At 35.0% G+C, this 23293-nt stretch overlaps 1 protein-coding gene across 6 annotated transcripts; it reads right to left on the bottom strand.

Annotated features, from left to right (window-relative positions):
- Window positions 1–460: 460 nt before the first annotated feature.
- LOC131803079 (BAG domain-containing protein Samui) lies at window positions 461–21424 on the bottom strand. Of its 6 annotated transcripts, none has more exons than XM_059124035.1 (3): window positions 19566–21205; window positions 3364–3460; window positions 467–3291 (listed from the first exon to the last, which is right to left on the bottom strand). In XM_059124035.1, exons 1-3 carry the CDS (start codon window positions 19821–19823, stop codon window positions 1712–1714), a joined length of 1935 nt encoding a protein of 644 aa, XP_058980018.1. In that variant the 5' UTR covers window positions 19824–21205; the 3' UTR covers window positions 467–1711. The 6 variants fall into 6 exon arrangements, with proteins under 6 accessions (XP_058980015.1, XP_058980018.1, XP_058980013.1 ...); XM_059124030.1 differs by adding an exon at window positions 21224–21424 and having other exon boundaries at window positions 473–3463; window positions 19566–20195; XM_059124029.1 differs by adding an exon at window positions 21224–21424 and having other exon boundaries at window positions 473–3463; window positions 19566–19943.
- Between the last annotated feature and the right edge of the window lie 1869 nt (window positions 21425–23293).

Here is a 23293-nt window from a genome sequence, read left to right as displayed (position 1 = left end):
ACGGTATTTTTGAAATTTTAAGAGAATTTTTTACAGATTTTTTTTTGAAAATTTCCAAATTCTTTCTAAATGGTGGAGGGTATTCAAAGTTGGGCTGGGACGAATTTACTGCTTTACTTTTTACTGGTTTACTTCTTCATTTGATAACGAGAAAAATTACAAAACTAGTAAATTTTTGCAGGTTCTGGAACAGAGCATTATTCTATTGTACCTTGGGTTCCCCATTAGAATTCCATTTCCTTACCTTTTTGGAAAGTACTTTTGTTTTTTTTTTTGTTATAAAAAAGTAAAAGTAACGCAAAACCATTATTTTTTTGTAGTATTTTTTTATTGTTTATAATTTTTAACAAATAATATTTCCGTTTTTTATTGCCGGGGTTTTTGTTTTTGTCACACATTGTATTTTTAGTGATTTTTTTTTTGTATTTATTTCTAAATCTAAATTTATTTTAATTATATTTAGATGATTTTCAAATGTTTTTTTCTTTTATTTTAATTCTATAAATAACATTATCATCGTATGCAATACGTGACAAATCGAATCGCTTAAAATCACAAGAAAAAAGAAAAAAAACGACTACTACATTACAAATACAAAACAAAAAAGAAGAAACAGAATAGGCAATTTAATCAATTCCTAGATCATCGATTGCGTTCGTTTTGTTATCAAATAAAAATAAATATAAAATGGCATTAAAATAAGAAACGCAAAAAAAGACAGTAGACAACAAGTAATTGATTGAAATCGAAATGGAAGTAGCATTAGAAACAATTAATTTTTAAATAGTTTAGTGGAGGTAAAAGATCAGAGCAGATGCAATGCCTTGGCCTCGCCTGGGATCTTTGGACCCTTAAGTAATTCAATGGCTGCAAAGATCCCTTTGGGAGGCCAAGCTCATTGCCTGGTTCTCTTTGCAACAAAAACAGAAAATTTGCATTATTTGAAATAAATGTTTAATAATCAAAGCCTTACAACTACAATAATCAGAAAGAAACACCGACTTTCTTTCTCTATAGAAATCGTCTAAGTATATATTTTTATGTATGTTTGTATGTATGTATATAGAAAAAAGATCATAAGAGTTATAGGCACTTTATTGCTAAATTTTGATTCTATTTTTTGTTTTCTTTTTTACTTCTTTACGATAAAGCACTTTAAAATTCTGCATTTTTGTCTAGGAATACAAAAACAGAACAGCAAAACCAATCATGTTACATGGTTTTCTAAATTTAGAACTTTCAAGCCAATGCTTTTTGTTTTCTCAGACTACAGCTAGGGTTATCTTTCCTGGGAGGGGAGGATGTAAGTAAGCGGGACGCTACGCTTATTGCTGCTGTTGTTGTTATTATTATTATAAATTTGTAATAAATAGTTAATTAATATAATGTTGTTGTTGTTTTTGTGTTGCTTAATTTACGTTAATTTCGTTTTGTTGGACGCCATTATTTATTTAATTTTTTTCTTTTGTTTTTATTTTTGCCAAGGAAAATCAACTTCAATTCTGCAAAGTTATGCCACTGTGCTTTGTCATTCCAAAACCAATCCAATCATTCTGCTCTCCTGGGACGTCCTCTTTCATTACTTGAGTTGAGATTGCTTGGAAATTGTGGTTTGTTTAATAGTTGCCTTCCTGTAGGAGCTGCTGCTACTACTTCTGCTCCGACTGTTGCTGGTTGTGGTTTTCTGGGCTAATAGTTTCCTCTCCAATCATCATTTGGTTTCAGCAGCGGCAGCAGTGGCTGGTGCGGCAGCCTCACTGGCTTTTTCCGCAGTCTCCTCTTTTGTTTCTGCCGTGGCTGTTTCAGCTGACGCTGAGGCCGTTTTACTCTCCTCCTCCTCGGGTTTTGTGACATTGGCTTCTGCAGGTGTTTCGGTTTTGCTTTCGCTCACCATGCCCTCGGGTGGTGGCAGTGGTATGGGTTCTTGTATCTTGTTTGCATCGACGGGTTCGTCGGCCTGTTCCAACTTGCTTTGTGAAGAGTCTTTGGTTACTTTGTTGCCCGAGGAGCTTTTCTGTGGTGTGCTGTCCGAGCCATTCTGCTGCTCAGCTGCCTTGGTGTTTTCCTCGGCCTTGGCCTCCAATACATTGATGGAGGCCTGTATGCATTTGATGGCTTCTTTGCGGGCCAAACGAATGCTCTCCTTGCCATTGGTGTCGATGTTGTCTAGCTTCAGAAGATTTCTCGTCAGCATTTCATCCAAATAGGCATATTCCTTGTCACTGCGGGTGCCAGTGAATTTCTCCACGCGTGTCATCAGTTCCAGGACATCACGTTGTATATCTTGGATTTTGTTGATGGAGTCCACGGTGTGGGGAGTTTGAGGTGGCAGACCTGTGTTTTGCTGCTGTTGTGGCTGCTGTTGAGTATTGATGGGTGTGGGACGCTGTTGTTGTTGCTGCTGCTGGCCACCCTGGGGCTGGGCCTGACCCTGTTGAGGTTGTGGGAATTGGAAAGGTGACTGTGGCTGATATTGTTGTTTGGGTGGTGTAAAGGCCCGGGCCGAGGCAGAGCCAGAGCTGGGTGTGGCATTCTGATTGGGTATGTCCCTGTTGTTGATAATGGGCTCGGAACGACCCTCAACGAATATCGGTATGGTACGTATGTATGTGCCACCGGGAGTCTGTGGTGGTGGTGTCTGTTGCTTTTGCTGGGGATGTGCCTGGGCCTGTGGAGCATAGTAGGCCTTCTGGACCGGGGGACTAGTTTGTGTGCCGAACTGGGGATGTCTCATTTGGGGTTGTGGTTGTTGCATGGGAGGTGTTTGACGTTGTCCATTTACCGGCACCTGTTGCTGGGGATGATAGATGTGCTGTTGTTGCTGTGGTGGTTCACTGGGTGGAGCTGAATGTGACCTGGCACCAGCCGGCTCATTTTCAACAGCTGACTTAACACCCATGTCCATGGTGTTGCGCAGACCATGCTGATTGAGATTTTCGGTGTTCACAGCATGATCGACTTCCGAACGTCCGGCATTTGGATCTTCAGTTTGGATGGCAGCATCACAGACCGTCTTCGATGGTGACTGCGGCATTGGCATGGTTTGATAGTAATGCGGTGGCATTTGCTGCTGCTGTGGTGTTGGTGGCATTTGTGTCTGCTGTGGCTGTGGCGGCATCTGTTGTGGATGTACGTTGGGCGCCATTCCACCGGTGGTGGCACGACGATGGCCAAAACCCTCCGGTATGTACTGACGGAACTCAGTGGGCAAACGATTGAAGAAATCTTCGTCGTGATGTGGATTGTTGACACGACGACGGCCCAGCGAGTTGAACTGGGGGAAACCAAAGTCTGGATCATCATCAAAATAACGAGAAAAAACATCAGAATGAAAGGGGGGATCATGTAAACTACTACGCTTACGTGAGGCACCAAAGTCAGCGAATGGATCATGGGCCATGCGTCCTAAGCGGCTGCGTGGAAACATGTCCATATCGACATGGGGATCGAAATCAAAGTCCTGCTGGAAGGAGAGAAGAGAAAAAGAGAATAATTTTTAGTAAGAATTGACATAGGAAATGGGAGAAAAAACATGGAAATTAAGGCATAAACAGGTCAAAGCTTCAATCGTGACCTTGGCTTGAAAATACAACTCTGTTGACACTAGTGTTGTATTTCCTCGTTTCGTTCAGCAAAAAAATGGCAACAGTGTTAGATTTTAACGCTAAAGTCAGGATTGAGGTACCTTTAAAGGTATGGTTAATATTAGTTTTAATATTTGAATTTATATTTATATTTAATATTTTTTAATGTTTCAGCAATTTGAAGTTATATTTAGGTTTGTTTTGAAAATAGTTTACATATATCAGATTTCGACTACTTTCAGTTAATCTTGAACTTTAAGCAGTTGTCCCGTTACCCTTTTCCCCCACTGTGCCCAAATTATGGTCACGATTTCAATTATTCTATGACATTTCGATGATCTGAGCTTTATTAAAAAACAATTTACACGAAAAAAAAATTAATTATATTTTCATTTACGGTACGTGTGATGCATACAGAAGAGCTGCGATACATTTTTACACACACAAATTGTGGATGTTTGTACGTGTATACACACATACCTACATACATAGGGAGCTAGGTAGTTATTCGACATCTGGTTAAAGTTTCAAAAAATAAAAATTTTGTCAGGTTTCTATTATTTGGATTCTGGTTCTGTTTTGTGTCTCAATTAAAACAAATGTTTGAAGTAATTATGTGATAATCAAAGTAGTGGTGGTAGAGAGAGAGAGGGAGGAACTCAAGTGTCACTTGAACAAGTTTCAAGTGTTGTTGGCCGCTCCACTCTTTTTTGGATAACATAAAACTGAGATGATTTGTTTTAAATAAAAATATACATTATATCATCATTTGATTTAAACTATTGTTAATTATAAAGTAATTATTGGCGTTGTTGGTTTTTTTTTATTATAAATGGATAGCTTCCTAATTAAATAACAAAAAAGCGCATTGTTCTATTTTATATAAACGAAAATTAATTGCCACTGTGGATGGGAGAGCAAGAGAGGAGATTTTTACTGGAGAGAGAAATGTTTCTATCAACCAGACATGAGTATTTACAAATTGAACAGTTTACATTGCTTAGTTACTGAGAGTTTACAAATTCTTAAAGAGAAAATGTACTCAGTAAAAATCGTCGGGCTATTAAATTAAATGGACCTAAATTTTAAAAATATTAATTTTTCAAAAAGTTAAAAGCAATAATAAAACAGACATAGAATTTTGTGCTGTTCAAGAATATATATATATATATATATATATATATATATATATATATATATATATATATATATATATATATATATATATATATATTCGGTATTTTGTTGATTTTAGCGACTTATTCACCGAAAATGTTTCAAATTTGGTGTTTAAAGTTCGTAATGGGTACTACAGCTTATGACAGAAAATTGTCTGTGCAGGTCCAGGTCTTCGTATAGTCCCCATATAACGGTACCTCCCCATATTCGGCATTTTGATGATTTTAGCGACATTTTTCACAGAATTTTTTTATTCAAGTTTGGAATTTGAATAGTGCAATGGTTTTCGACAAAAGTTGCAGGTCCACGTCGTCGTATAGACTCTAATATAACGGCTACATTCGCTATTTCTAAGATCTTAAGAGAATTTTTAACGGATTTTTTTTTTTGAAATTTCCCAAAATCGTTCCAAATGGTGGAGGTTATTCAACGATTGGCCCGGCCGAGTTTAGAGCCTTTTTACTGGTTATATTTTGCTCATTTCTGCCTTTCAAACGGTGCTGATCAACAATGTGCTCCATTAAAGTACAGAGGCTAGATACCATTTTCTCTTATATCTCTGATATCAGTTTATCTCCGACAATTGCAGAGAAGGCAAACCTTTTCCTCTTGCCGAGTCGCAATGATACATATGTGATCTCTTAGTTCCACACCTCTCCCTCTCCCCTTTTGATTGATATTTTCTGAATTAGACAACATTCCGTTGAGAAACAAGTGCGGCCCACATCACGAAACAAAAACAGAAAAAAAAAACACTCAACAAGTCACAATTTTGCCAGCCAGCCAAACAACCAGCCAGTCAGCCAGCCAGCCAACGAGCAACAAATATTTTTAGCAATGATTCATTTCAAACTCGACAGAAAAAAATCGAATAATAAAAACGGAAAAACAAAACACCTAAAAATCGCCAGAGAAACACAAAAACAAACAACAATAAAAACGACACTTCAACAGAAAACAAGTCGGTGGGTTGGTGCGGTCGATCGGTCGGTCGTTTGGTTGGTTGGTTGAGCAAAGCAATCTCTGTGGTCGATCGATTAAAAAATTAACTACAAATTTAATAACAACAACATTAGACGCCCGCCGATAACAATAACAAGCTACAGTCAAACCGTGACGTCAATAAAAAATTAAATTTTAAATTAAGGCGAACAAAAAAAAAAAACACAGATTTTGCCAACACAAACATGTTAATTTCGAGTCAAGCAGCTGACTCAAAATAAAACAAAAAAAAAAAAAAAAAACTATCAAAGACGGAATCTGGTTTTTTTGTGTCTTTGCAAAATTTGTGGGTCACAAAAACAAAATCACGGAGATAAATATTACGTCATTGTTGAGAAGAAACAGATTTACATCAGCAAATGCTGGCTGGAGGAGGGTGGCCTGGAAAGCAAAAAATATTCATTTTCTTAAAAGTGTTTTTGGCATGTCGTCTCGAACTGAATACCCGACGCCAGCATCATCATCATCAGATTGAGGATAAACGCACCGAGAGTACTAGGCGGCATGGGCATTGTCTGAGTCTATATCTTCTTACAGCGATGCACTACATTTTATGTGTGCACACACATTGAGACAAACACAAGTACCACAAAAGTTCGCCTATCTCTAACGGCAAATGCTTTGTACCTCGTTTTTTTTTTTTCAAATGGGTTATTTGGCCATAACATAAAAGAGAATCGGTTTTTTCTTTTTTGTTTTCTTTAATAGTTTTTAGACAATTTGCCCAAAACGTCACGTTTAGTTTCTTTTCATTTGTTCTTCTACTCTTCAGAGGGGGGTCTTTGTTCGGAATTTATTACCAGAGGAGCAGATTTATTTTAAATAGTTGTTGTTTTAATTTCGAATTTCATACTGGCAAGGAATGTTTGAATTTTGGGGTGAAAATCTTCAGCGGAATGTCAAAGAAGCGGTTCAATAATAAATTCAAGCTATTGTACATCTCTTGTAACCAGCCCCATCTTGATGTGGAAATATTTTATTTATTAAGTTCTTTGAGTAAATTCTTACCCTGATTCAAGTAGTTTCAACCCCCACTCTAATTCTTCAAAGAAGAGCAAAATAAAAATGAGCTGGGAGTAAACTTCTCATAAAAATCTCTCTCCCCCTAGCGCGTAAACACGAGCTAATCAGAACTCTTGTTATTATACCATAAATTCACGCAGAGTTTTTTTTTTTTGCAATCCCACAATATTGAATCCAGTATTCTTGATGAGGAAAGGTCTCTTTTTACTGGAAACCTTGCTCATAAAAAACTTATTCGAGAAAAAAAGTTGGTCTCCTCCGAAAAGAGGAGTTGGTCTTTTCCGAGAAGAGCAGTTGATTTTCTCCGAGAAGATCAGTTTGTCTTCAGATCGTAGAGAACACACACAAGCATGGCGTTCCCTTTTAATACATTTTGCCGGAAATGCTAAAAGACCTCTAGTCTATAGAAAACCTTCTGAAGGTCTTTAATTCTGAGAGGAGATGTTAAAGTTTTCCTATAAACTGAAGACCTGAAAATAAGTCATGTGGATGGTCTTATCTTAATATGGGACATGTAGAAGGGGTTCCATCCATAAAAAAATATCGAAAGTATTCGATCCATAATAGTACCAATTCAAGGCCCTCGGTTCATAAAGGACCTGCAGAGGGACTTTTAACAAGAACTTCTGTTCCGATAAGGCCTTTTAAAGATTTTCTATACATATTATATCTGTAAACTTCATCCATAGAAGTTCTACAAAAGACCTTTTATTTTATAAGACCTGCGAAAAGACTTCCATTCATTCAATTGATATCTCTGTTGGTGGATCAATGACATTCCACTCTAGGAAGTAGTTGTATGGATTACCTGATGAGGGATATTAATAACAATACCTACCAGTCAAGCAGAGCAACCACAAATCGATCAAAATCAGTTGTGGTTAAAAGAGCATAGCTTATGATTGCTGCTACACTCGAAGCGTATTTGGTGATTGGTTTCTCAAATGGCATACGCCTTTGGTGGCGTGTCAGTACAAACATACATTTGTATGTTTGTATGTAATTACCATAAATGACATTTATGAGATTGATATTAGCCACAATACATATTCTTCATTAGCTATTAGACAGTCTTACATTTTTGTAACATATGTCAACATTGTTAACCAAGAGCTATTGAAAAGTTAGTCGGTATGCCTCTTTAAGGGTATTTGAGATACCAAAATTGAATGTTAAGAATATAAATTATTTTTTTATTATAAATCTAATTCTACAATACAACATATAGATATTATGGAAGTAGTTGTAAAATATAAAATCGCTATTCATTATATATAATAATATAAAAACACTTAAAATAACAATGATGGTAATAATTATGATATAATAATAATTTATAATAATAAAATATTATAATAATAACAATATTATTAGCAGTGATAATAATAATAATAATTATGATAATAAAAATAATAAGAAATATAATAATAATTACAAAAATAATAATAAAACTAAAAGATTTGAAATTTCTCCTCAAAATTATCAAAGGCTTTATTTCTCTACCCCTTAGCCAAAGATGAATGTCATCAATAAACATCCAAAAATGCTTTTCCTTGACCAACATATGAATTTACTTTTTATTGTTTTGGAAAATCTCGACCCCCTCATAGCTCACATGAAATTCGAAAATATATTGTAAATTTTGCGGCAGCAATAAAAATTATTGTCTTCTTTTTATTTTTAAATTTAATGTTTGTGTGTCAAGATGATTCGGTTCTCTTCTGCGCTTTCTTTGTTAGGTGGTGGTATGCAGACACAGAGAGTGACAGATTGGACAAAATCAGAAGGTGCCGGCCGTCTCTCGGGCGGAAGAAGAGGCAGGGTGAAAATATTGTAAATGTCTTTTGTGTGTGTGCGTGCCTTTTGTCCGATTTTGGGGACTTTTATTAAAATCACCTTGAAAACACGTTTGAATTTATGATTGTCGCCGGTGGCTGGTGGTGATGATTTTCTTTCAAGTTTGTATTTTTCTTTTTTCATTGCGTATGGTTTCATTCTTTTTTGTTTGGCTTCATGAAATCTCTTTCTCGGAATAAAGACAAATGACGAACACACACAAAAGTGAAGGAATTAAGTGTAACACACATACAACATTCTTTAATGCCATTTGGGTGTGTTTATTTAATAAATGTATTAAATATGTTTTGTTAAATTAATGTAGGGAAAGGTGACAGATATAATGGCTGAAGTTGAAATTAGTAATATTATTTTAAATTCAAAAGAAGATTATTATAAAATATTTATTTGGCTGTTTGGATAGAACACATTTTTGATTAGTATTGATTATTTTATTGTTGCAAAATGGTCAGGCTTAATCCCATTATTGTTGTTTTTTAAAACAACGTTTGTTTACCTTTCCTCCAGGCATGGAATACCTAGCTTTCCTAGACAAAAAACAAGGAAACTGATGAGGATTGGTGGCTCTTTCCGAAACCTAGGTATGCCCGGCCTTATCTTCCGGTAAATATTACCATCGTTCTCCACTAATAAATAAACTTTGTTTTTATAAAAACAACAATAATGGGATTAAGCCTGACCATTTTGCAACAACAAAATACTATGGTATCCCTAACAAACTTGCCAACACTGTTCTATTTTTTTATTTTGAAAATTATTTGCATAATTATCCCAAAAAAGGAATTTAGAAATGGGGATATGAAGAGAGTAAAAATCTCCATTATATAGTGACATCTAGTTTTCATTATTACAACTAATGTATACCAATACTACTCGAAAAATATTCGTTTTATTTGTTTTGTTGTCTACTTTTTAATAGAAAAACTTGTAAGACAGAGTAATGAAAAAATCTATCTGAGAGAACCACTTTATCGAGAAATGGAGGAAACGGAAAACTAGTAATATTTTCACCACAAGATGGCGGTTCTTCAAAATAAACATATCAGACAAATACAAGGAAAATTTTAAAGAATATGCTTAAATTTAAATAAAGAGGGCGTACTTCATAACATGAAGTTCTTTAGTCAAGGATACTTCAGAGAAATCACCAATCAACGCTTTTAATCCACATACCAACTCTTCGCGGATTCTTAGGGCAGACAAAGCTTTTGTCGTAGAATTTTTTCTTTCTATAAATTCGAGCCTTGATTTTAATGTAACCATTTCTTGAAATTTCACAATGTATTTTGTTCGTATATATTTTGTGAATTATTTATATAGTCCATTGAATTATTTTAATTTATTTTGGGATGAGTTAGATTCTACTGAAATATATATTCTCTCCTTGGAATCCGGAATCAATTTTACCATATCCTATCTGCCTGCACTTCTATTACCCATTTGAGAGTTCTCAAAGATTTACGCCTAAAAGTATGCTCAAAATAATCTACTAACAACTTGTTTGTCCAATGTGTACATCAATATGGCGCTGTTTGAAATTATAGTACAATATCAAGGATGTTATATTGAAACCGTTTTGGGACACAAGAACTTCAAAAATTTCATTTGGCTAAAATTTTTGAAATTCATGGGTCCATTTTTTGAAATAACATCCTCGATATTGTACTATTATTTTAACTAGCGCCATCTTGTTGCAGACATTCGACAAACAAATAGTTTTTATTAGACATTTTGAGCACACTTTCAGGCGTGAATCTTGGAGAACTTTTTGGATTTTTATGGAAAACGTTTTTGTTGGTATTCCATTTAAGGCTTAGCAAATTATTGGACCTATTTTTAGGGGGAAAATACAAATTGGAGCAGAGTATAGAGGGATACAACTATTATAAATAAAACAAATATCGATAATATTAAATACGAATAAACAAAAACAAAAATTCCATTATATGTTAAAAAGTAAAAGTAGATACAATAAAATTATCGCGTCAGACGTTTGCAAATTGAAATATAGATGGTGCTCCTTTGAACATTTATAACTGTATCAACAATTGCTCTGTTCCAGAACCTCCAAGCATCTACTAGATTTACAATTTTTCCCGATATCATAAAGGGAAAATCGGTTATCGTTGTTGAATCTTATACATTCTTGCAATTCTGGAACAGACCTAATGTTTTTCAAGATTAATTTAGATGATTTAAGAAAATAATACAACTGAAATATATATGGCGCTTACTGGGACATTTATAACTCTATCAAGAAAGTTTGTGGAATCACTTTTAGAAACATTTACTAAATTAAATCATTTTTAAGTCTAGCAAGTGTTTGGTCTTATTTTTTAGAGTCCATAAATTGTAGAACGTTATTTTATTTTTCAAATTCCCAAATGTTTTCTTCCAAACGCCCATTAAAAATCTACAAGTCATTCTGCGTTTTTCTCTCAAAATTCATGTCTGCAGTCTAATAATTTATTTTATTCGTGGCAAAGAACAAAAGTGAAACAAGAATGATATCTGCTTGTCTGTCTCTGTGAAATGAAAATTTATATTTTCATATTTATTTTTTGTTGTTGTTCTATGTCGTGGTGCAACGTTAAACAAAGAAAATTCTTGGCGTTTTTTGTTTTTTTTTTTCTTTAATTTGAAAATGAAAAATGATTCATTTTCGAAATTGGCAATATCCATATAAATATCTGTACCATTTTCGTGTGTGTTTTGATATGCATCATTGGATGGCAGACGAAGTGCATCGGTGTGTGCAGTTTTTTTCTTTGGAAAATTTTATATTGAAACGCACTTTTCACGGCTGGCGGCGTTACGCTGGCCGATTAAGAATAAATATTTATGCACCCATTCAAATTAACCCAAATTTGTTTCTCAAACGGATTTTGGGTGTTCTTTGTGATTGGAATCTTTTAAATTAAAAATGCGTATAAATATTTGTACATTGTCTTTCGATGAAGATGATGATGAGGATGGTGGCAGTGGCTTCATGACAAGCCATGTTTTTTGGAACGATAATGGTTTATTAACACATCATAATTGTACGCCTACATTTGCATTTTTTATCACTGAATTCATTAACAATCGGAACTCTTCCCCACAGTTTTTTTGTTTTTTGGTTTAACAAATAAATAATAATAACAATGAATAATAGTATTGGAGATGGGGGTAATAAACAACAAAGTATTCCATTTTCGGCTATTGAGTAATACAATATGTAGGTATTTGAAGAAGAAGAGGAAGAAGAAAAATAGCAAATCTCGAAATACCGTCATATGTTTTGACATGTTTGGGATTGAAAAGTATCTATGTATCTCGACAGCGTCGCCTCTCCGCAGCAGACGTCAAATGTTTATTCCTGCTTTGCCAAAATAACGCTACTGACTGTTAAATGCGAACACACCAGACCTCCCACGCTTTTTGCTGAGAATGTCGTGAGCGACGACGTCAAGAATACCTTAAACAAAACAGACTACAAACAAAATCACTTGAACACCCATACCAATCAATAGTTGGGTAGAGCCTTTGATTGTGTGCGTTTTGTACTTTAGATGGATGAATAATGGCCTAGGAAACCAAAAGAACACACACGCAAAAAGATTCGTCATCTAAACACACTGTTGTGACGTCTAATATGTCAAACAAAAAAATCAAAAAACCGAAAAATCAAACGTTTCACAACAGCTGAGTCGTCAAGAAATAATAGATTTGTGAGAAAGTGTTATGTCTTGGAAGGAAAGGAAACTCTTAATTAAATTAAATAATTGTGTTCCGAGAATTTGCTAAGAGTTTTACAAAGAAGGCAATTGTTATGGACAATTTATTGAATTTAACAAATTAGTTATAGCACCCTACAAAGATAAAACGGAAAGAAAAGCTGGAGGCCGCTGAAAAGGCATTCCCCTATTTTTTAGTTTTCGGAAATGTGAAATGTTTTATCCTCATAAATAGATGGCTCTGTGGTTTCATAGGCATATTTCTAACATTTTCTTCGCAAAGCTTTTTATATCCCAAAACTGGCTGTTTTAAGTCTTTGTCTGTGTTTTTTTACGTATATGAATTTAGGACCGAAAAACTAGCAAAAGATATAACCAAATTTAAAAGACAAAAGTAATGGCGCCCAAACAAAAATAGTAGCATTATTGCAAATCTGTTGGGTTTTGAAGGGCTGCCATCTAGTTTTGAAGGACCGAAGTTTTAATCAATAAATAAAATCGGACAATAAATTGTAAATTGGCCGCCTGATCATACACTACGCCATCTATATGCCAAATTTCTGTTTAAGGAACATTCGACTCTTCTCTATAAGATGTATGATAGAGTTTTGGTTCCAAATAAATTTTAGTCTCATGTATGGTTCTTTTTAACCCGTTTGTAAAAAATACGGCTAAATTTCAAGGCTAAATCACAAACATTTTCCAAGACATTGACGTATAGATGGCGTTCATTCATTGACTTTTGGTCGCCCAGAAGTATGCTAACCCAATAGTTTTTCATGAGCCAATATCTAGTAAAAAACAAATAAAGAAGCATTAAGTTCGGGCGGGCCGAACTTTACGAAATTTGAAACAATTGAAACATTAATTGATTGGTATTGAGAGGTACCGTTATATGGAGGCTATGAAAAAAACTGAAACCAACTTCAGACTACTCTCATTTCAGAGCCACTCGCCCGACAGGACAGAAGTTTTTCGTGATGGAATTCAAGCGTGATAGTGCGATTTTTTATTATTAGAGCACTCCAGCATTTAAATGTGAATAAATCTTTGGGGTCTCGTATCATCCCTCGTTACCGTGATACTGGTAGCGTAGCCCGACGTCAAGGAAGTGGACGGAAGAAAACAGCAACATCAGCAGAAATGGTTCGAAAAGTAAAGAAGCGCCTTGAACGAAACACGCGTCGCAGTGACCGAAAAATGGGACGTGATCTGAACATATCGAAATACTTCATTCGGCAAATTTTGAGAAATGAGCTCGGGGTAAAGCCATTGAAATGCCAAAAAGGCCAGGAACTTACACCGCTTACCACAGAGAGAAAATAGACTCAAAAGAGCCAAAGAGTTGCTTCGCTTGGTCGAAAGTGGTGAACTGCCAAATTTGGTTTTCCCCGATGAGAAAACATTCGTTGTCCGGCAGTTTGTAAACAAGCAAAATGATCGTGTTTATTTGCCAAAGAGGTCAGCTGAAAATGTGCACCTTCGGTTGACCACCAGAACTCAAGCGCCCGCCAGCAATGGTGATGGTGTGATAGGTGTGGGCCGCCATAACAGCCGACCGTCGCTCTCCGTTTGTATTAATCGAATAAATATAAATCGTGGCATCAGAATAAATGCCGAATATTATCGTGAAAATATTCTGGAGAGTGTATTAAAGCCTTGGACACTCCAACAGGACTGAGCATCATCGCACTCAGCACGCGCCAATTCAGAATGATTACAAAATAAGGTTCCTCGCTTCATTTCCAACGCACAATGGCCCCTAAAATCTCCTGATACTAATCTGTTGGACTTTTGTGTCTGGCGTATTTTGGAAAGCAAGGTTGGTACTAAAAAATACCAAAGTGTCGATCGCCTCAAGCAAGCGCTTCGCCGGGAATGGTCCAAAATACCACAGAGCAACATTCGGGCAGTGTGTGACGGTTTCATTGGCCGTTTGAAGGCCATAATTCGTGCCAAAGGTGACCAATTCGAAGAAATCTAAACTTATTCTAAAATTTGATGATATTTCCGACATTTTTTGCTTCCATTCAATAAAATTAAAAAAAATTTAAAAATTATGGCATTTGACTTTGTTGCAGTTTTTTTTTTATACATCGTATGAACACCAAGTAAATGGACAATTCCATTGGATATTAGTCAAAAAATCCCCATAGAGGAGCTTAACCCGGCAAAATGCTATAAACATCATAATACGTATGTATGGGGGCTATATAAAAGAGAATGACTCAATTGCCTACACCTTTTAAATAGCTTATCAAATGAACTTTGATATCTGAAATTACCATGGTATTCAATGTAGGGCTGCTTTTGTGAGTCTTTTATAAAATTGTCATTGTTTGGAGACGTTAAAAAAATTTGGAAATTTTTTCTATGTTCCTTATACAGAATAACTCCTTGGAAAATATATCTATTGCTTTCCTATTCATACGCCCGACCATATTTCAATTATATTTAGCGGACTTTTTCGTTTTTTTTCTTTCTTATCAATTTAATGTTAATATTGCCTGTTGCCTTAGTTGTATTCCAAATTGTTCATCAACTATTTTTTAAATTTAGACAAGTTCTATTACTTTTATCCATACAGTCTATCTAATCATGTCGAAGGCATGAGTAGTGTTTTTGAAAAAAAACTCCATTTGCTTTTGGACTCCTGCCTTGCCATTTTTTTATCACTTTCTTTTGTTCGCCGTTCATCATAAATCTTATCGTATTTTTTTCTACATGCGTTTTTTGTTCTTAGTTCGTCGAGAACAGAATAAATAAGATAGTATTGTTGATCTAAGAAATATCATCGAGAATGACAGGCTGGCTGGTTGGCTCTCTGATAACCAGAATTTAACAAATGCGAATTTAAAACAAAAACCTCGGCTAAATTAAACAAATCCAAACGAAAGAGAGAAAACATAAATGGCCTCATGCTGGAATTTTGACATTTATAAATTGGCAAATATTGTTTATGGTGTTGTTGATTTTCCAAAATTAAAGAAAAGAAAAAAAGATATTTATAAAAATTTCTTAAACATTGTTAATTAATTTGTTTTATTATGGCATTAAGAGAATTGATGTAGCCATGTATATTTGTCGATGATTATATCCCCAAGAAATGCGTTTCGCTTTGAATTCGTCAACAAATTATTTTTCAAAATTCTTGTTGTAGGTGTTTTTCTTATTTGGGAAATGAAGTCAAAATTTCGCAATTTCAATTTTCGGGGATGCATATTCATTGTTTATATCATTCCGAGATGAAGAAAAAATTATCGACACCATCAGAGATAGAGAGTGAGATACGTACATATTTATTTATTTTATTTATTTATAAAAATATCAATGTGAATAATAGACGAAAAATGTGTTAATGCACACATTGTAGGTATTTATAAATCTTTCGTTCAAATACGAAGCATTTTATATATCTGCATATGATGAAATATCTATAAAATTAATAGTGAGTGCACTTTTCAAATTTCACGAAATGATGAAAGCAAAAGTAAATTACGAGATTCCATGGGAAAATGTCATGCGAGAAGGATTATATTAAAAAAACTATATATCGGAGCCGAGTTCCATCAAATGGAAAGGTATGTCCCGAAATTCACTCCATTTGACTGATATTTGCAAAATGAACCTGAAATAGGATGATCTTAGCCGATCTCTATAAAATTTGGCGAAGGTATGTCCGAGTTCTATAAGATATCTGGTACCCAATACCATTGTCGTCAAATGCATATTACGAATGAGAGGGACTTAAACACCAAATCGGATGAAACATATCTAACGTACTTGCTTCTAGACTAAATTCGGTCGGATGTGCCAAAATTCCGGTCATTTGTCCATATATGGGAGCTATATCCAAATCCGAACCGATCTTGATACAATTTGGTTGAGATATTTCTGGGCTGTATCTGATATCCGGTACCAAATATCACTCATGTGGAGTGCATATTACGCATGTGAGGGACTTAAAACCCAAAATCGGATGAAACATATAGCTATATCTGAACCGTTTTTCCCCAAAATTGATGTAGTTGCTTCGAGACTAAATTCAGTGGGTTGTACCAAAATTTAGATCATTTTGACGGATATTGGCCATTTGGTGCACAATTAAACCAAAATCGGTTGAAGATATGTATGGGAGCTATATCTAAATTTATACCGATTCTCACCAATTTCAATAGGGTTCGACTTTGGTCCAAACAAATGTTGTTTGGAAAATTCCTTCTAAATCGGATAATAGATGCGACCTGCATCAATCCTTCACAAGAATACATGGACAGACAGACGGACAGACAGACGGACAGACAGACGGACAGACAGAGGACTGACATGCATAAATCGACTGTGAAGGTGATTCTATGAAGATCATCAAAAGTAACTATGGGTCTATCTCGCTTCCTTCTCCATGTTACATAATGTGGTGCAGGGTATAAAAAGTATTCCATATAGGCCAGAGGCTGTAATCTTGTTCTATGTTTCCATCAACCAGAAGTTCTATGAGCTTTTAGAAGAAAATCTAGGAAAATCCACACTTCTTCGATTCAAAGAATCCACATTTGCTCGATAGGAAGGTTAAGGGATCTACATGACCTATAAAGATTCTAAAAGAGGATCCATGGTAGAAGAATATAGGTAGTCACATCGATGCAGCTGTTGAGACAATGAACTGTCAAACCGATTTTGGAATTGAAAATGAAAGATTATTCAAATTTGTAAAAAATGTTGAAAGATACATATCATTACAACCTCCGATTGGTGTCGTATAAGAAAACATATAAAGATCTGCTTATTTTTGACAAAACTATTTAAAATTTTTGACATATTAAAGTTCCCAAGCATTGTCACATCATGAGAGGATCCACAAATAGAAAAGATCGATGCTTTTTTCCCAGATAAAAGATGTATATCACTGTACACAACTCCTTTCTTCTCTCTCGCTCTCTCCCTCTCTCTCTCTTTTAACATTTAAGGCTACTTTGAAGGTGAAAAAATATGAATTATTTTGTTTTCCTTCAGCTGCTACATTTTCCGATTCATAAAACAAACAATGCCATTACAGGCTATCTATAGAAAAAAAAATACATACTTCACATCTCAATGTGTAATGATGCGGTATAAATGTTCGACTGGATGGATAGATGGCTGGCCGGCAGCCTGCCTGCCTGCCTTTGACGACTGACTGTTGGCAACATGTTGTTTTACCCAACGACCAATGAACGACCTTCACGCATCAGTGGCGCGGCGTATTTAACAACAACAACAACACAAACAATAAAATATAAATAAAAACAAACACTTGGAATCGCTGCTGAATGTTGCTTTTGTTGCTTTACATGACAAATGGCCTTGAGTGTCGTGGACTATTGCATCATATCGTTTATAGCTGCTGTCTGTTGTAAGTAGACAGACAGACTGAAGGTGAAGATGTGGGGGAGCATGTGGGAGGTAGAAGGTTGGGAGAGCATGTCAAGGAAACTCCAAAAAAAAAAAAAAAAAAAAAAAAACAAGACATCATGAATTTGTTGCACTTCCCTGTTGTGCCATTATAGCCCGGGTGTTGTCTAGGCTATTGGGAATATAACTCGTTATTTTGTTACCCATAAGGGGGTCACTATACCCATTTGATAAAATCTTAAGCTTTTGTTAATTTTTCTCCAAAATTATTGAAATGGCGTCTAATATTTGGATTCTTGATAGCCACACATTAGATGTGTTGAATGACGAAGTATTTCTAAAATAAATGATTTGTTTCTCCTTCGTTTATCGAAAGTCAGGTTAACTATAGAGCGTATTTTTGAAAAGTGTACAGGCTATGAACCTCAAAAATATTGATCCGCCGATTTTAGAACAGTTGTTTCTGACCATATCAACAACAGGTATGTCTGAAATATCGCAATAGTTAGGTTTAGTTATCGAATAACTCAAAAATCCAATAAATTAGAAAGAGTTTGGGGAGCAATTTTAAAAATGAGAAACTCTTCTTTTTTTGGAAATTTTATTTTAATTTTTGCTTTGTTCCTTTTTATGACAAATCTGCTGATTACTTGCAGGGATTGAGAGGATTTCTCACATAAGAGAATAAAATTAGATTACTCTCTGGGAAAGATGTTGAAGAGCAATATCCAGTTAACTGTTGCATGTGTGTTTTGAACTTGTTTCGATCAGCTGTTGTATGGTTAGCTGTGTATTATTATAGTATGATTACATTAGGGCTTTTTGTCGGGTTAACTTCCTTCATGAGAATTTATTTGACGGGTTTACTAAACCCGACAAACAGTAAAAGTACATTAAAGTTTTGTTTACTGATTATTGTCTCTTAAATTTTCTCTCCTCTCATGCTTGAAAGAGTAAAATTTTTATTACTCTCCCAAATATTTATAAGTTTAGGATCCGATATCTTTCACTACCCTAAACCCATGGTAGAAAAATACAGGTAGATGCATTAACTTTTGGGAACATTGAAATGTCAAATTTTTTTAAAATGTTTTTGTTTTTTTTTTTTAAATAAGTAGATTTTTATGAGTTTTCTTATACGACATCAATCGGATGTTGTAACGAGATACATTTTTCGACCATTTTTACAAATTTCAATAATTTTTCATTCAACATTTTCAATTTCAAAATCGGTTTGACAATTCATTGTCCCAGCAGATGTGTCGATACCACTACCTGCATTATTCTACCAGCTGTACATTATTATAGTAGGTTTACATTACAGCTTATTGTCGGGTTAATTTTCTTCGTGGAAATTTTAAAGGTACTGTCATGGTGAAAGAATATAGGTAGACGCATCGACACAGCTGCTGGGACAATGAACTGTCAAACCAATTTTGGAATGGAAAATGTTGAATGGAAAATTATTTAAATTTGTAAAAATTGTTGAAAAACGTGTATTATAGTAACCTCCGAATGACGTCGTATAACAAAACATATAAAAATCTACTTATATTTGAAAAGAAATTTAATTTTTTTGACATATCGATGTTCTCAAGCGTTGATGCATCTACCTGTATTTTTCTACCATGGGTACTGTTTTATTTCTCTTAAATTTTCTCTCCACTCTTGCTCGAAAGAGAACAATTTTTATTACTCTCACAAATATTTAGAAGTTTAGGATACGACATGCTTCACTACCATAAACCCATTTACAAAATCTAACGTTTACATTGTATTGATTAAATTATTCAAAATAATTTCAAATACCAACCTGGAAGTGTGCTGGAATCTGTTGTTGCTGCTGCTGCCGACTGCTTGGTGATCCATATGCCGTTGCCTGTGGATCGCCGCCCACAAAATGCTGGGCCTGTGTGTGATATTGTTGGGGTTGTGACTGGGTTGCTGCTGCTGGTGGTGGGCCATGGTATTCGTGATTGATTGGTATGGTTATGCCGCCATTGGTGCCATTGGCACCACCGGGACCGGCTGATGCTGATGCATTAGCATTGGCTATCACAGTGGGTTTCATGATTTTCTTTCTCTATTCTGTTGTTATAATTTAATTTTTGTTTCCTTTTTTTGCTATTTAATTCGTTGACTTTTTTGTTGTTTTTTTATTTTTTTTTTTTTTTTCAATTTCGTACACTATCTGGAACAATGAAAAGATTAATTACATTTAATCGCAAAGAATTGCAAAAACAAAAATCACTGTTTCACTGGATTGTGGGTTCAAACAAAATGGGACGATTTTTTCGTTGTTTGGCTGTTCTATTTCGATTTCTATTAGAATTTTCTTGAATGTGTGTTTGAGTGTCTGCGCTCTTTTCCCGTTCGTTCTTTTCTTCTTCTTCTTCTTTTTGTTCTATTAGATATTTTTCGTTATCTCGCCTCGTTCAAATGGCTAAAAGCAAATTCGCCGTTTTAAAAAAGAAAACTTTAGTATTGACCGTTTTAGCTGCTCGCTGTTCGCTTCTCACTGTCGGCCACCTTCTTTCTTTCTGGCGATTGGTGGAAAATTCTAGGAACACTCGAACAAAAATCTCAGTTGTCTAGCGCGTATCCGTTTCTTATGTTTTGCGGAAATTTTTTTTGGCCAAGGAAATTGTCTTTCAATTTAAGAGAGTGAGAGTCCATCAAAGTGCCAAAGAGAGGGGAGGATGCAAAGAGTATTGTATAATCGTTAGACAGACACCAGGAAGAGTGTGTGTGTGTGTGAAATTCGATTTGAAAACAACAAAAAGAAAGCAAAATTCAAAATTGTTCTAAAATGAATTTTTTTGGTTTGGTTACGTTTTGAAATCTAAAGCGCGTACTTATAGATACAGCAAAGCAAACAAAAAATGGGTATTAAGCAAGCAAACGAAACACTTAGCGTTTTTATTAAGATGTGGATATTTCGTACGTATTGGTAGCTGGCAATAAGTTTGTATTGATTTCACCTTGATAGCTGTGACGTCGCAAATTTTCGTGTTCCACAACAATAAATTTTCGCGAGAACTCTTACACACACAAGCTTACGCCCGTTAACACCTTATCTAATGGCTTGGTATTTAACCAGATTTAAGTTCAAATCTTTGTGCAGATCTTCTGAAACTCGTTAATAAAACGAAGAATTATAACTGCGGCAGCTGACACTGTTCTTGCGTTGATATGACGTCACTCACACAGCTAGCCACACACAAACACACATTGCCATCGGCACTCGCAGATACTGGATATGGGAGAGTTATTGATATTTTTGCACTTTCATTAACACTTTGACGTTGCCGTTGTTGTTGCTGTTGTCTTTTGACTCGTTTTTGCCCCCGCAAATGTCTTCTGCCACTATTTTCATTACTTAGCTAATCACGTCTGAAAATCTTTTTTTAATAGATGTACATATGTATGTACGTTCGTATATATGTGTGCGTATATTAACCATAAACCTACATATATTTCATTTGCTAATATTTTATGTGTTATTGTTGTTGCTGTTTTCAAAAATCCGTTTTCGTTTCTTTTAATTTTTTTTCTTCTTTTCTACTTGTTTCCGTATCGCGTTATTTCCAAAGACATCCGCTTGGTTTCATTAGCACTTCCAATCGCTACAACGTTACTAGTTAAACTGAAGGCCTGTGCTCTTGGCCATACAACAAATAGCCCCAAACACACGAATGCTCCACGAATGTGAATGAATGACGGGGAGTCTCCTATTCTCTTTGTCAACTCACAAATATATCCAATTGGGGATGGCCAGAGTGTGTGTGAGAGTGTGCCTGCTCTCTCTTTAATTTGCTGCTCTCGCTCTCTGTTTTGTCTGATGTCTGGGTCAATTTCTTTGCTCAAAATTATGTCATCTCAAATGTTTGCTGGGTTTGATGCGAAATTGTAGTTCTCTTTGAAAACTAGAGCAGTGTTACACTTTGGTTTCTTTGTGTTTTTTTTTTTTTGTTAATATCCCATCTAGCATTTGCGAGAAGTTTCTGATTAAAACCAAAAGCAAAAAAAGGCCATATGTGGAGCAAATAGCCAAATTAGCCACCTACAATAATTGTGGGAAGACCAGAAAAAAAGAGAGGGAGAGAGTGGCACGCGTATTCCAACCTACTGTGAAAAAGACCAGATACGTAATCGTGTGGTAGGTACAGTGGTCATGTTAAGAGAAAAATTGGCAAATATTTCGGTACTAAGGTCAATCATTTGAAATATGCATGTCTATTCGAGGTATAATAGGGTGGTAAAGGCTAATTGGGAGAACGTGAAAAATTAATAGCTTCTCCACAAAGCTGTTGGATTTTGTAAAGGAAAGTTTGGTAAAATTAAGAAGGAAAACACTTTTTAAATCAGCAAGCCCACCTCTGCATTAATTAAGAGCAGGCTAGATTTTATTTGCTTAGGTTATTGTGGGCTCTTTTCGAAGCAGAATTTATCAAATATTTAACAACATATACTTTCCAACTACATTTATACCAGGGCAAGGCAGAGAGCCTCAAAAATTTTTTGTGATTGTATGTGTTTTGAAATAACAAAATATTGCAAGTGTTTTTTTGCCTCTCTTTGCACAGTGAGAAATATTTTGTGGGCTTTTTTTGATTTTTATATTTCGGGTTTCATAGCAAATTAAACTTTTCAACTCATTAAAAAAAAAAAAACGCTGTTATATTAAAACTATTAAATAAACTATAAATTATTTTGTAAGAGAATAGATAACACGAATGATGCAAAAAATATTTAATTAAAAAAAAAAATATTTTCATAAAGTTTTATCAAATTATGGAAATGAAAATTATTAAAATAATGATAATAATTTGAGTAATAACAATTTGTGTGGAGAACTAAATGATATATAGAACCTTTCTTATTCACTATCGAAATGAAACTGAAAATACTTCTTTGTGTGACCAAATCAAAACCCAAATTAGTCCATGGCCATCTTTGTCACACCTGTTTCAGAAATAAAAATTAAATATTCAAAAGTGTTGAAAAGTGCATTTGATTTGAACCAAATATTGCAAAGCCAATAAAAAATTCAATTAAAGAAGAAAAATCTTTAAAGCTCCCTGAAAATGTGTAGTATGTTACATTTATGTACATAATTATTTCTTACGGTGCATTCATAAAAATATCCGACAGCACATCCCTCGTCGACTGCTCGAACAATACTAAATATTCTCCCAAAACCATTTTGACAGTAAACTCAAAACAAGTTATTTTTTACAATTGTGTTGGTGAACACACAGACATCCCAAGGGATACTCTTTGCCTAGCCCTGATTTATACCCTCAGCCATATGGCTAGGGAGGGTATATATCATTTGATACGGCCAAACCGTACCTCAACGAAATTACGGTTTCAGACCATAGGTCTCTTTGACCCAAATCCGTTCCAGCACATTTGGAGGCGATCTAGCGATGTTTCGTCCGTCCGTCTGGCTGGTGCACATGATAACTCTCGATGGGATTATCCGATTTCGCCCAAACTTGGTACATTGTAATATTATTGTCAAACTTAGATCGAGTT

Source organism: Musca domestica, unplaced genomic scaffold (assembly GCF_030504385.1).
Source record: "Musca domestica strain aabys unplaced genomic scaffold, Musca_domestica.polishedcontigs.V.1.1 27, whole genome shotgun sequence".
Lineage (NCBI taxonomy): Eukaryota > Metazoa > Arthropoda > Insecta > Diptera > Muscidae > Musca > Musca domestica.
The sequence above is the reverse complement of the archived record's forward strand: the minus strand, read 5'-3'. Positions and strand labels throughout refer to the sequence as shown.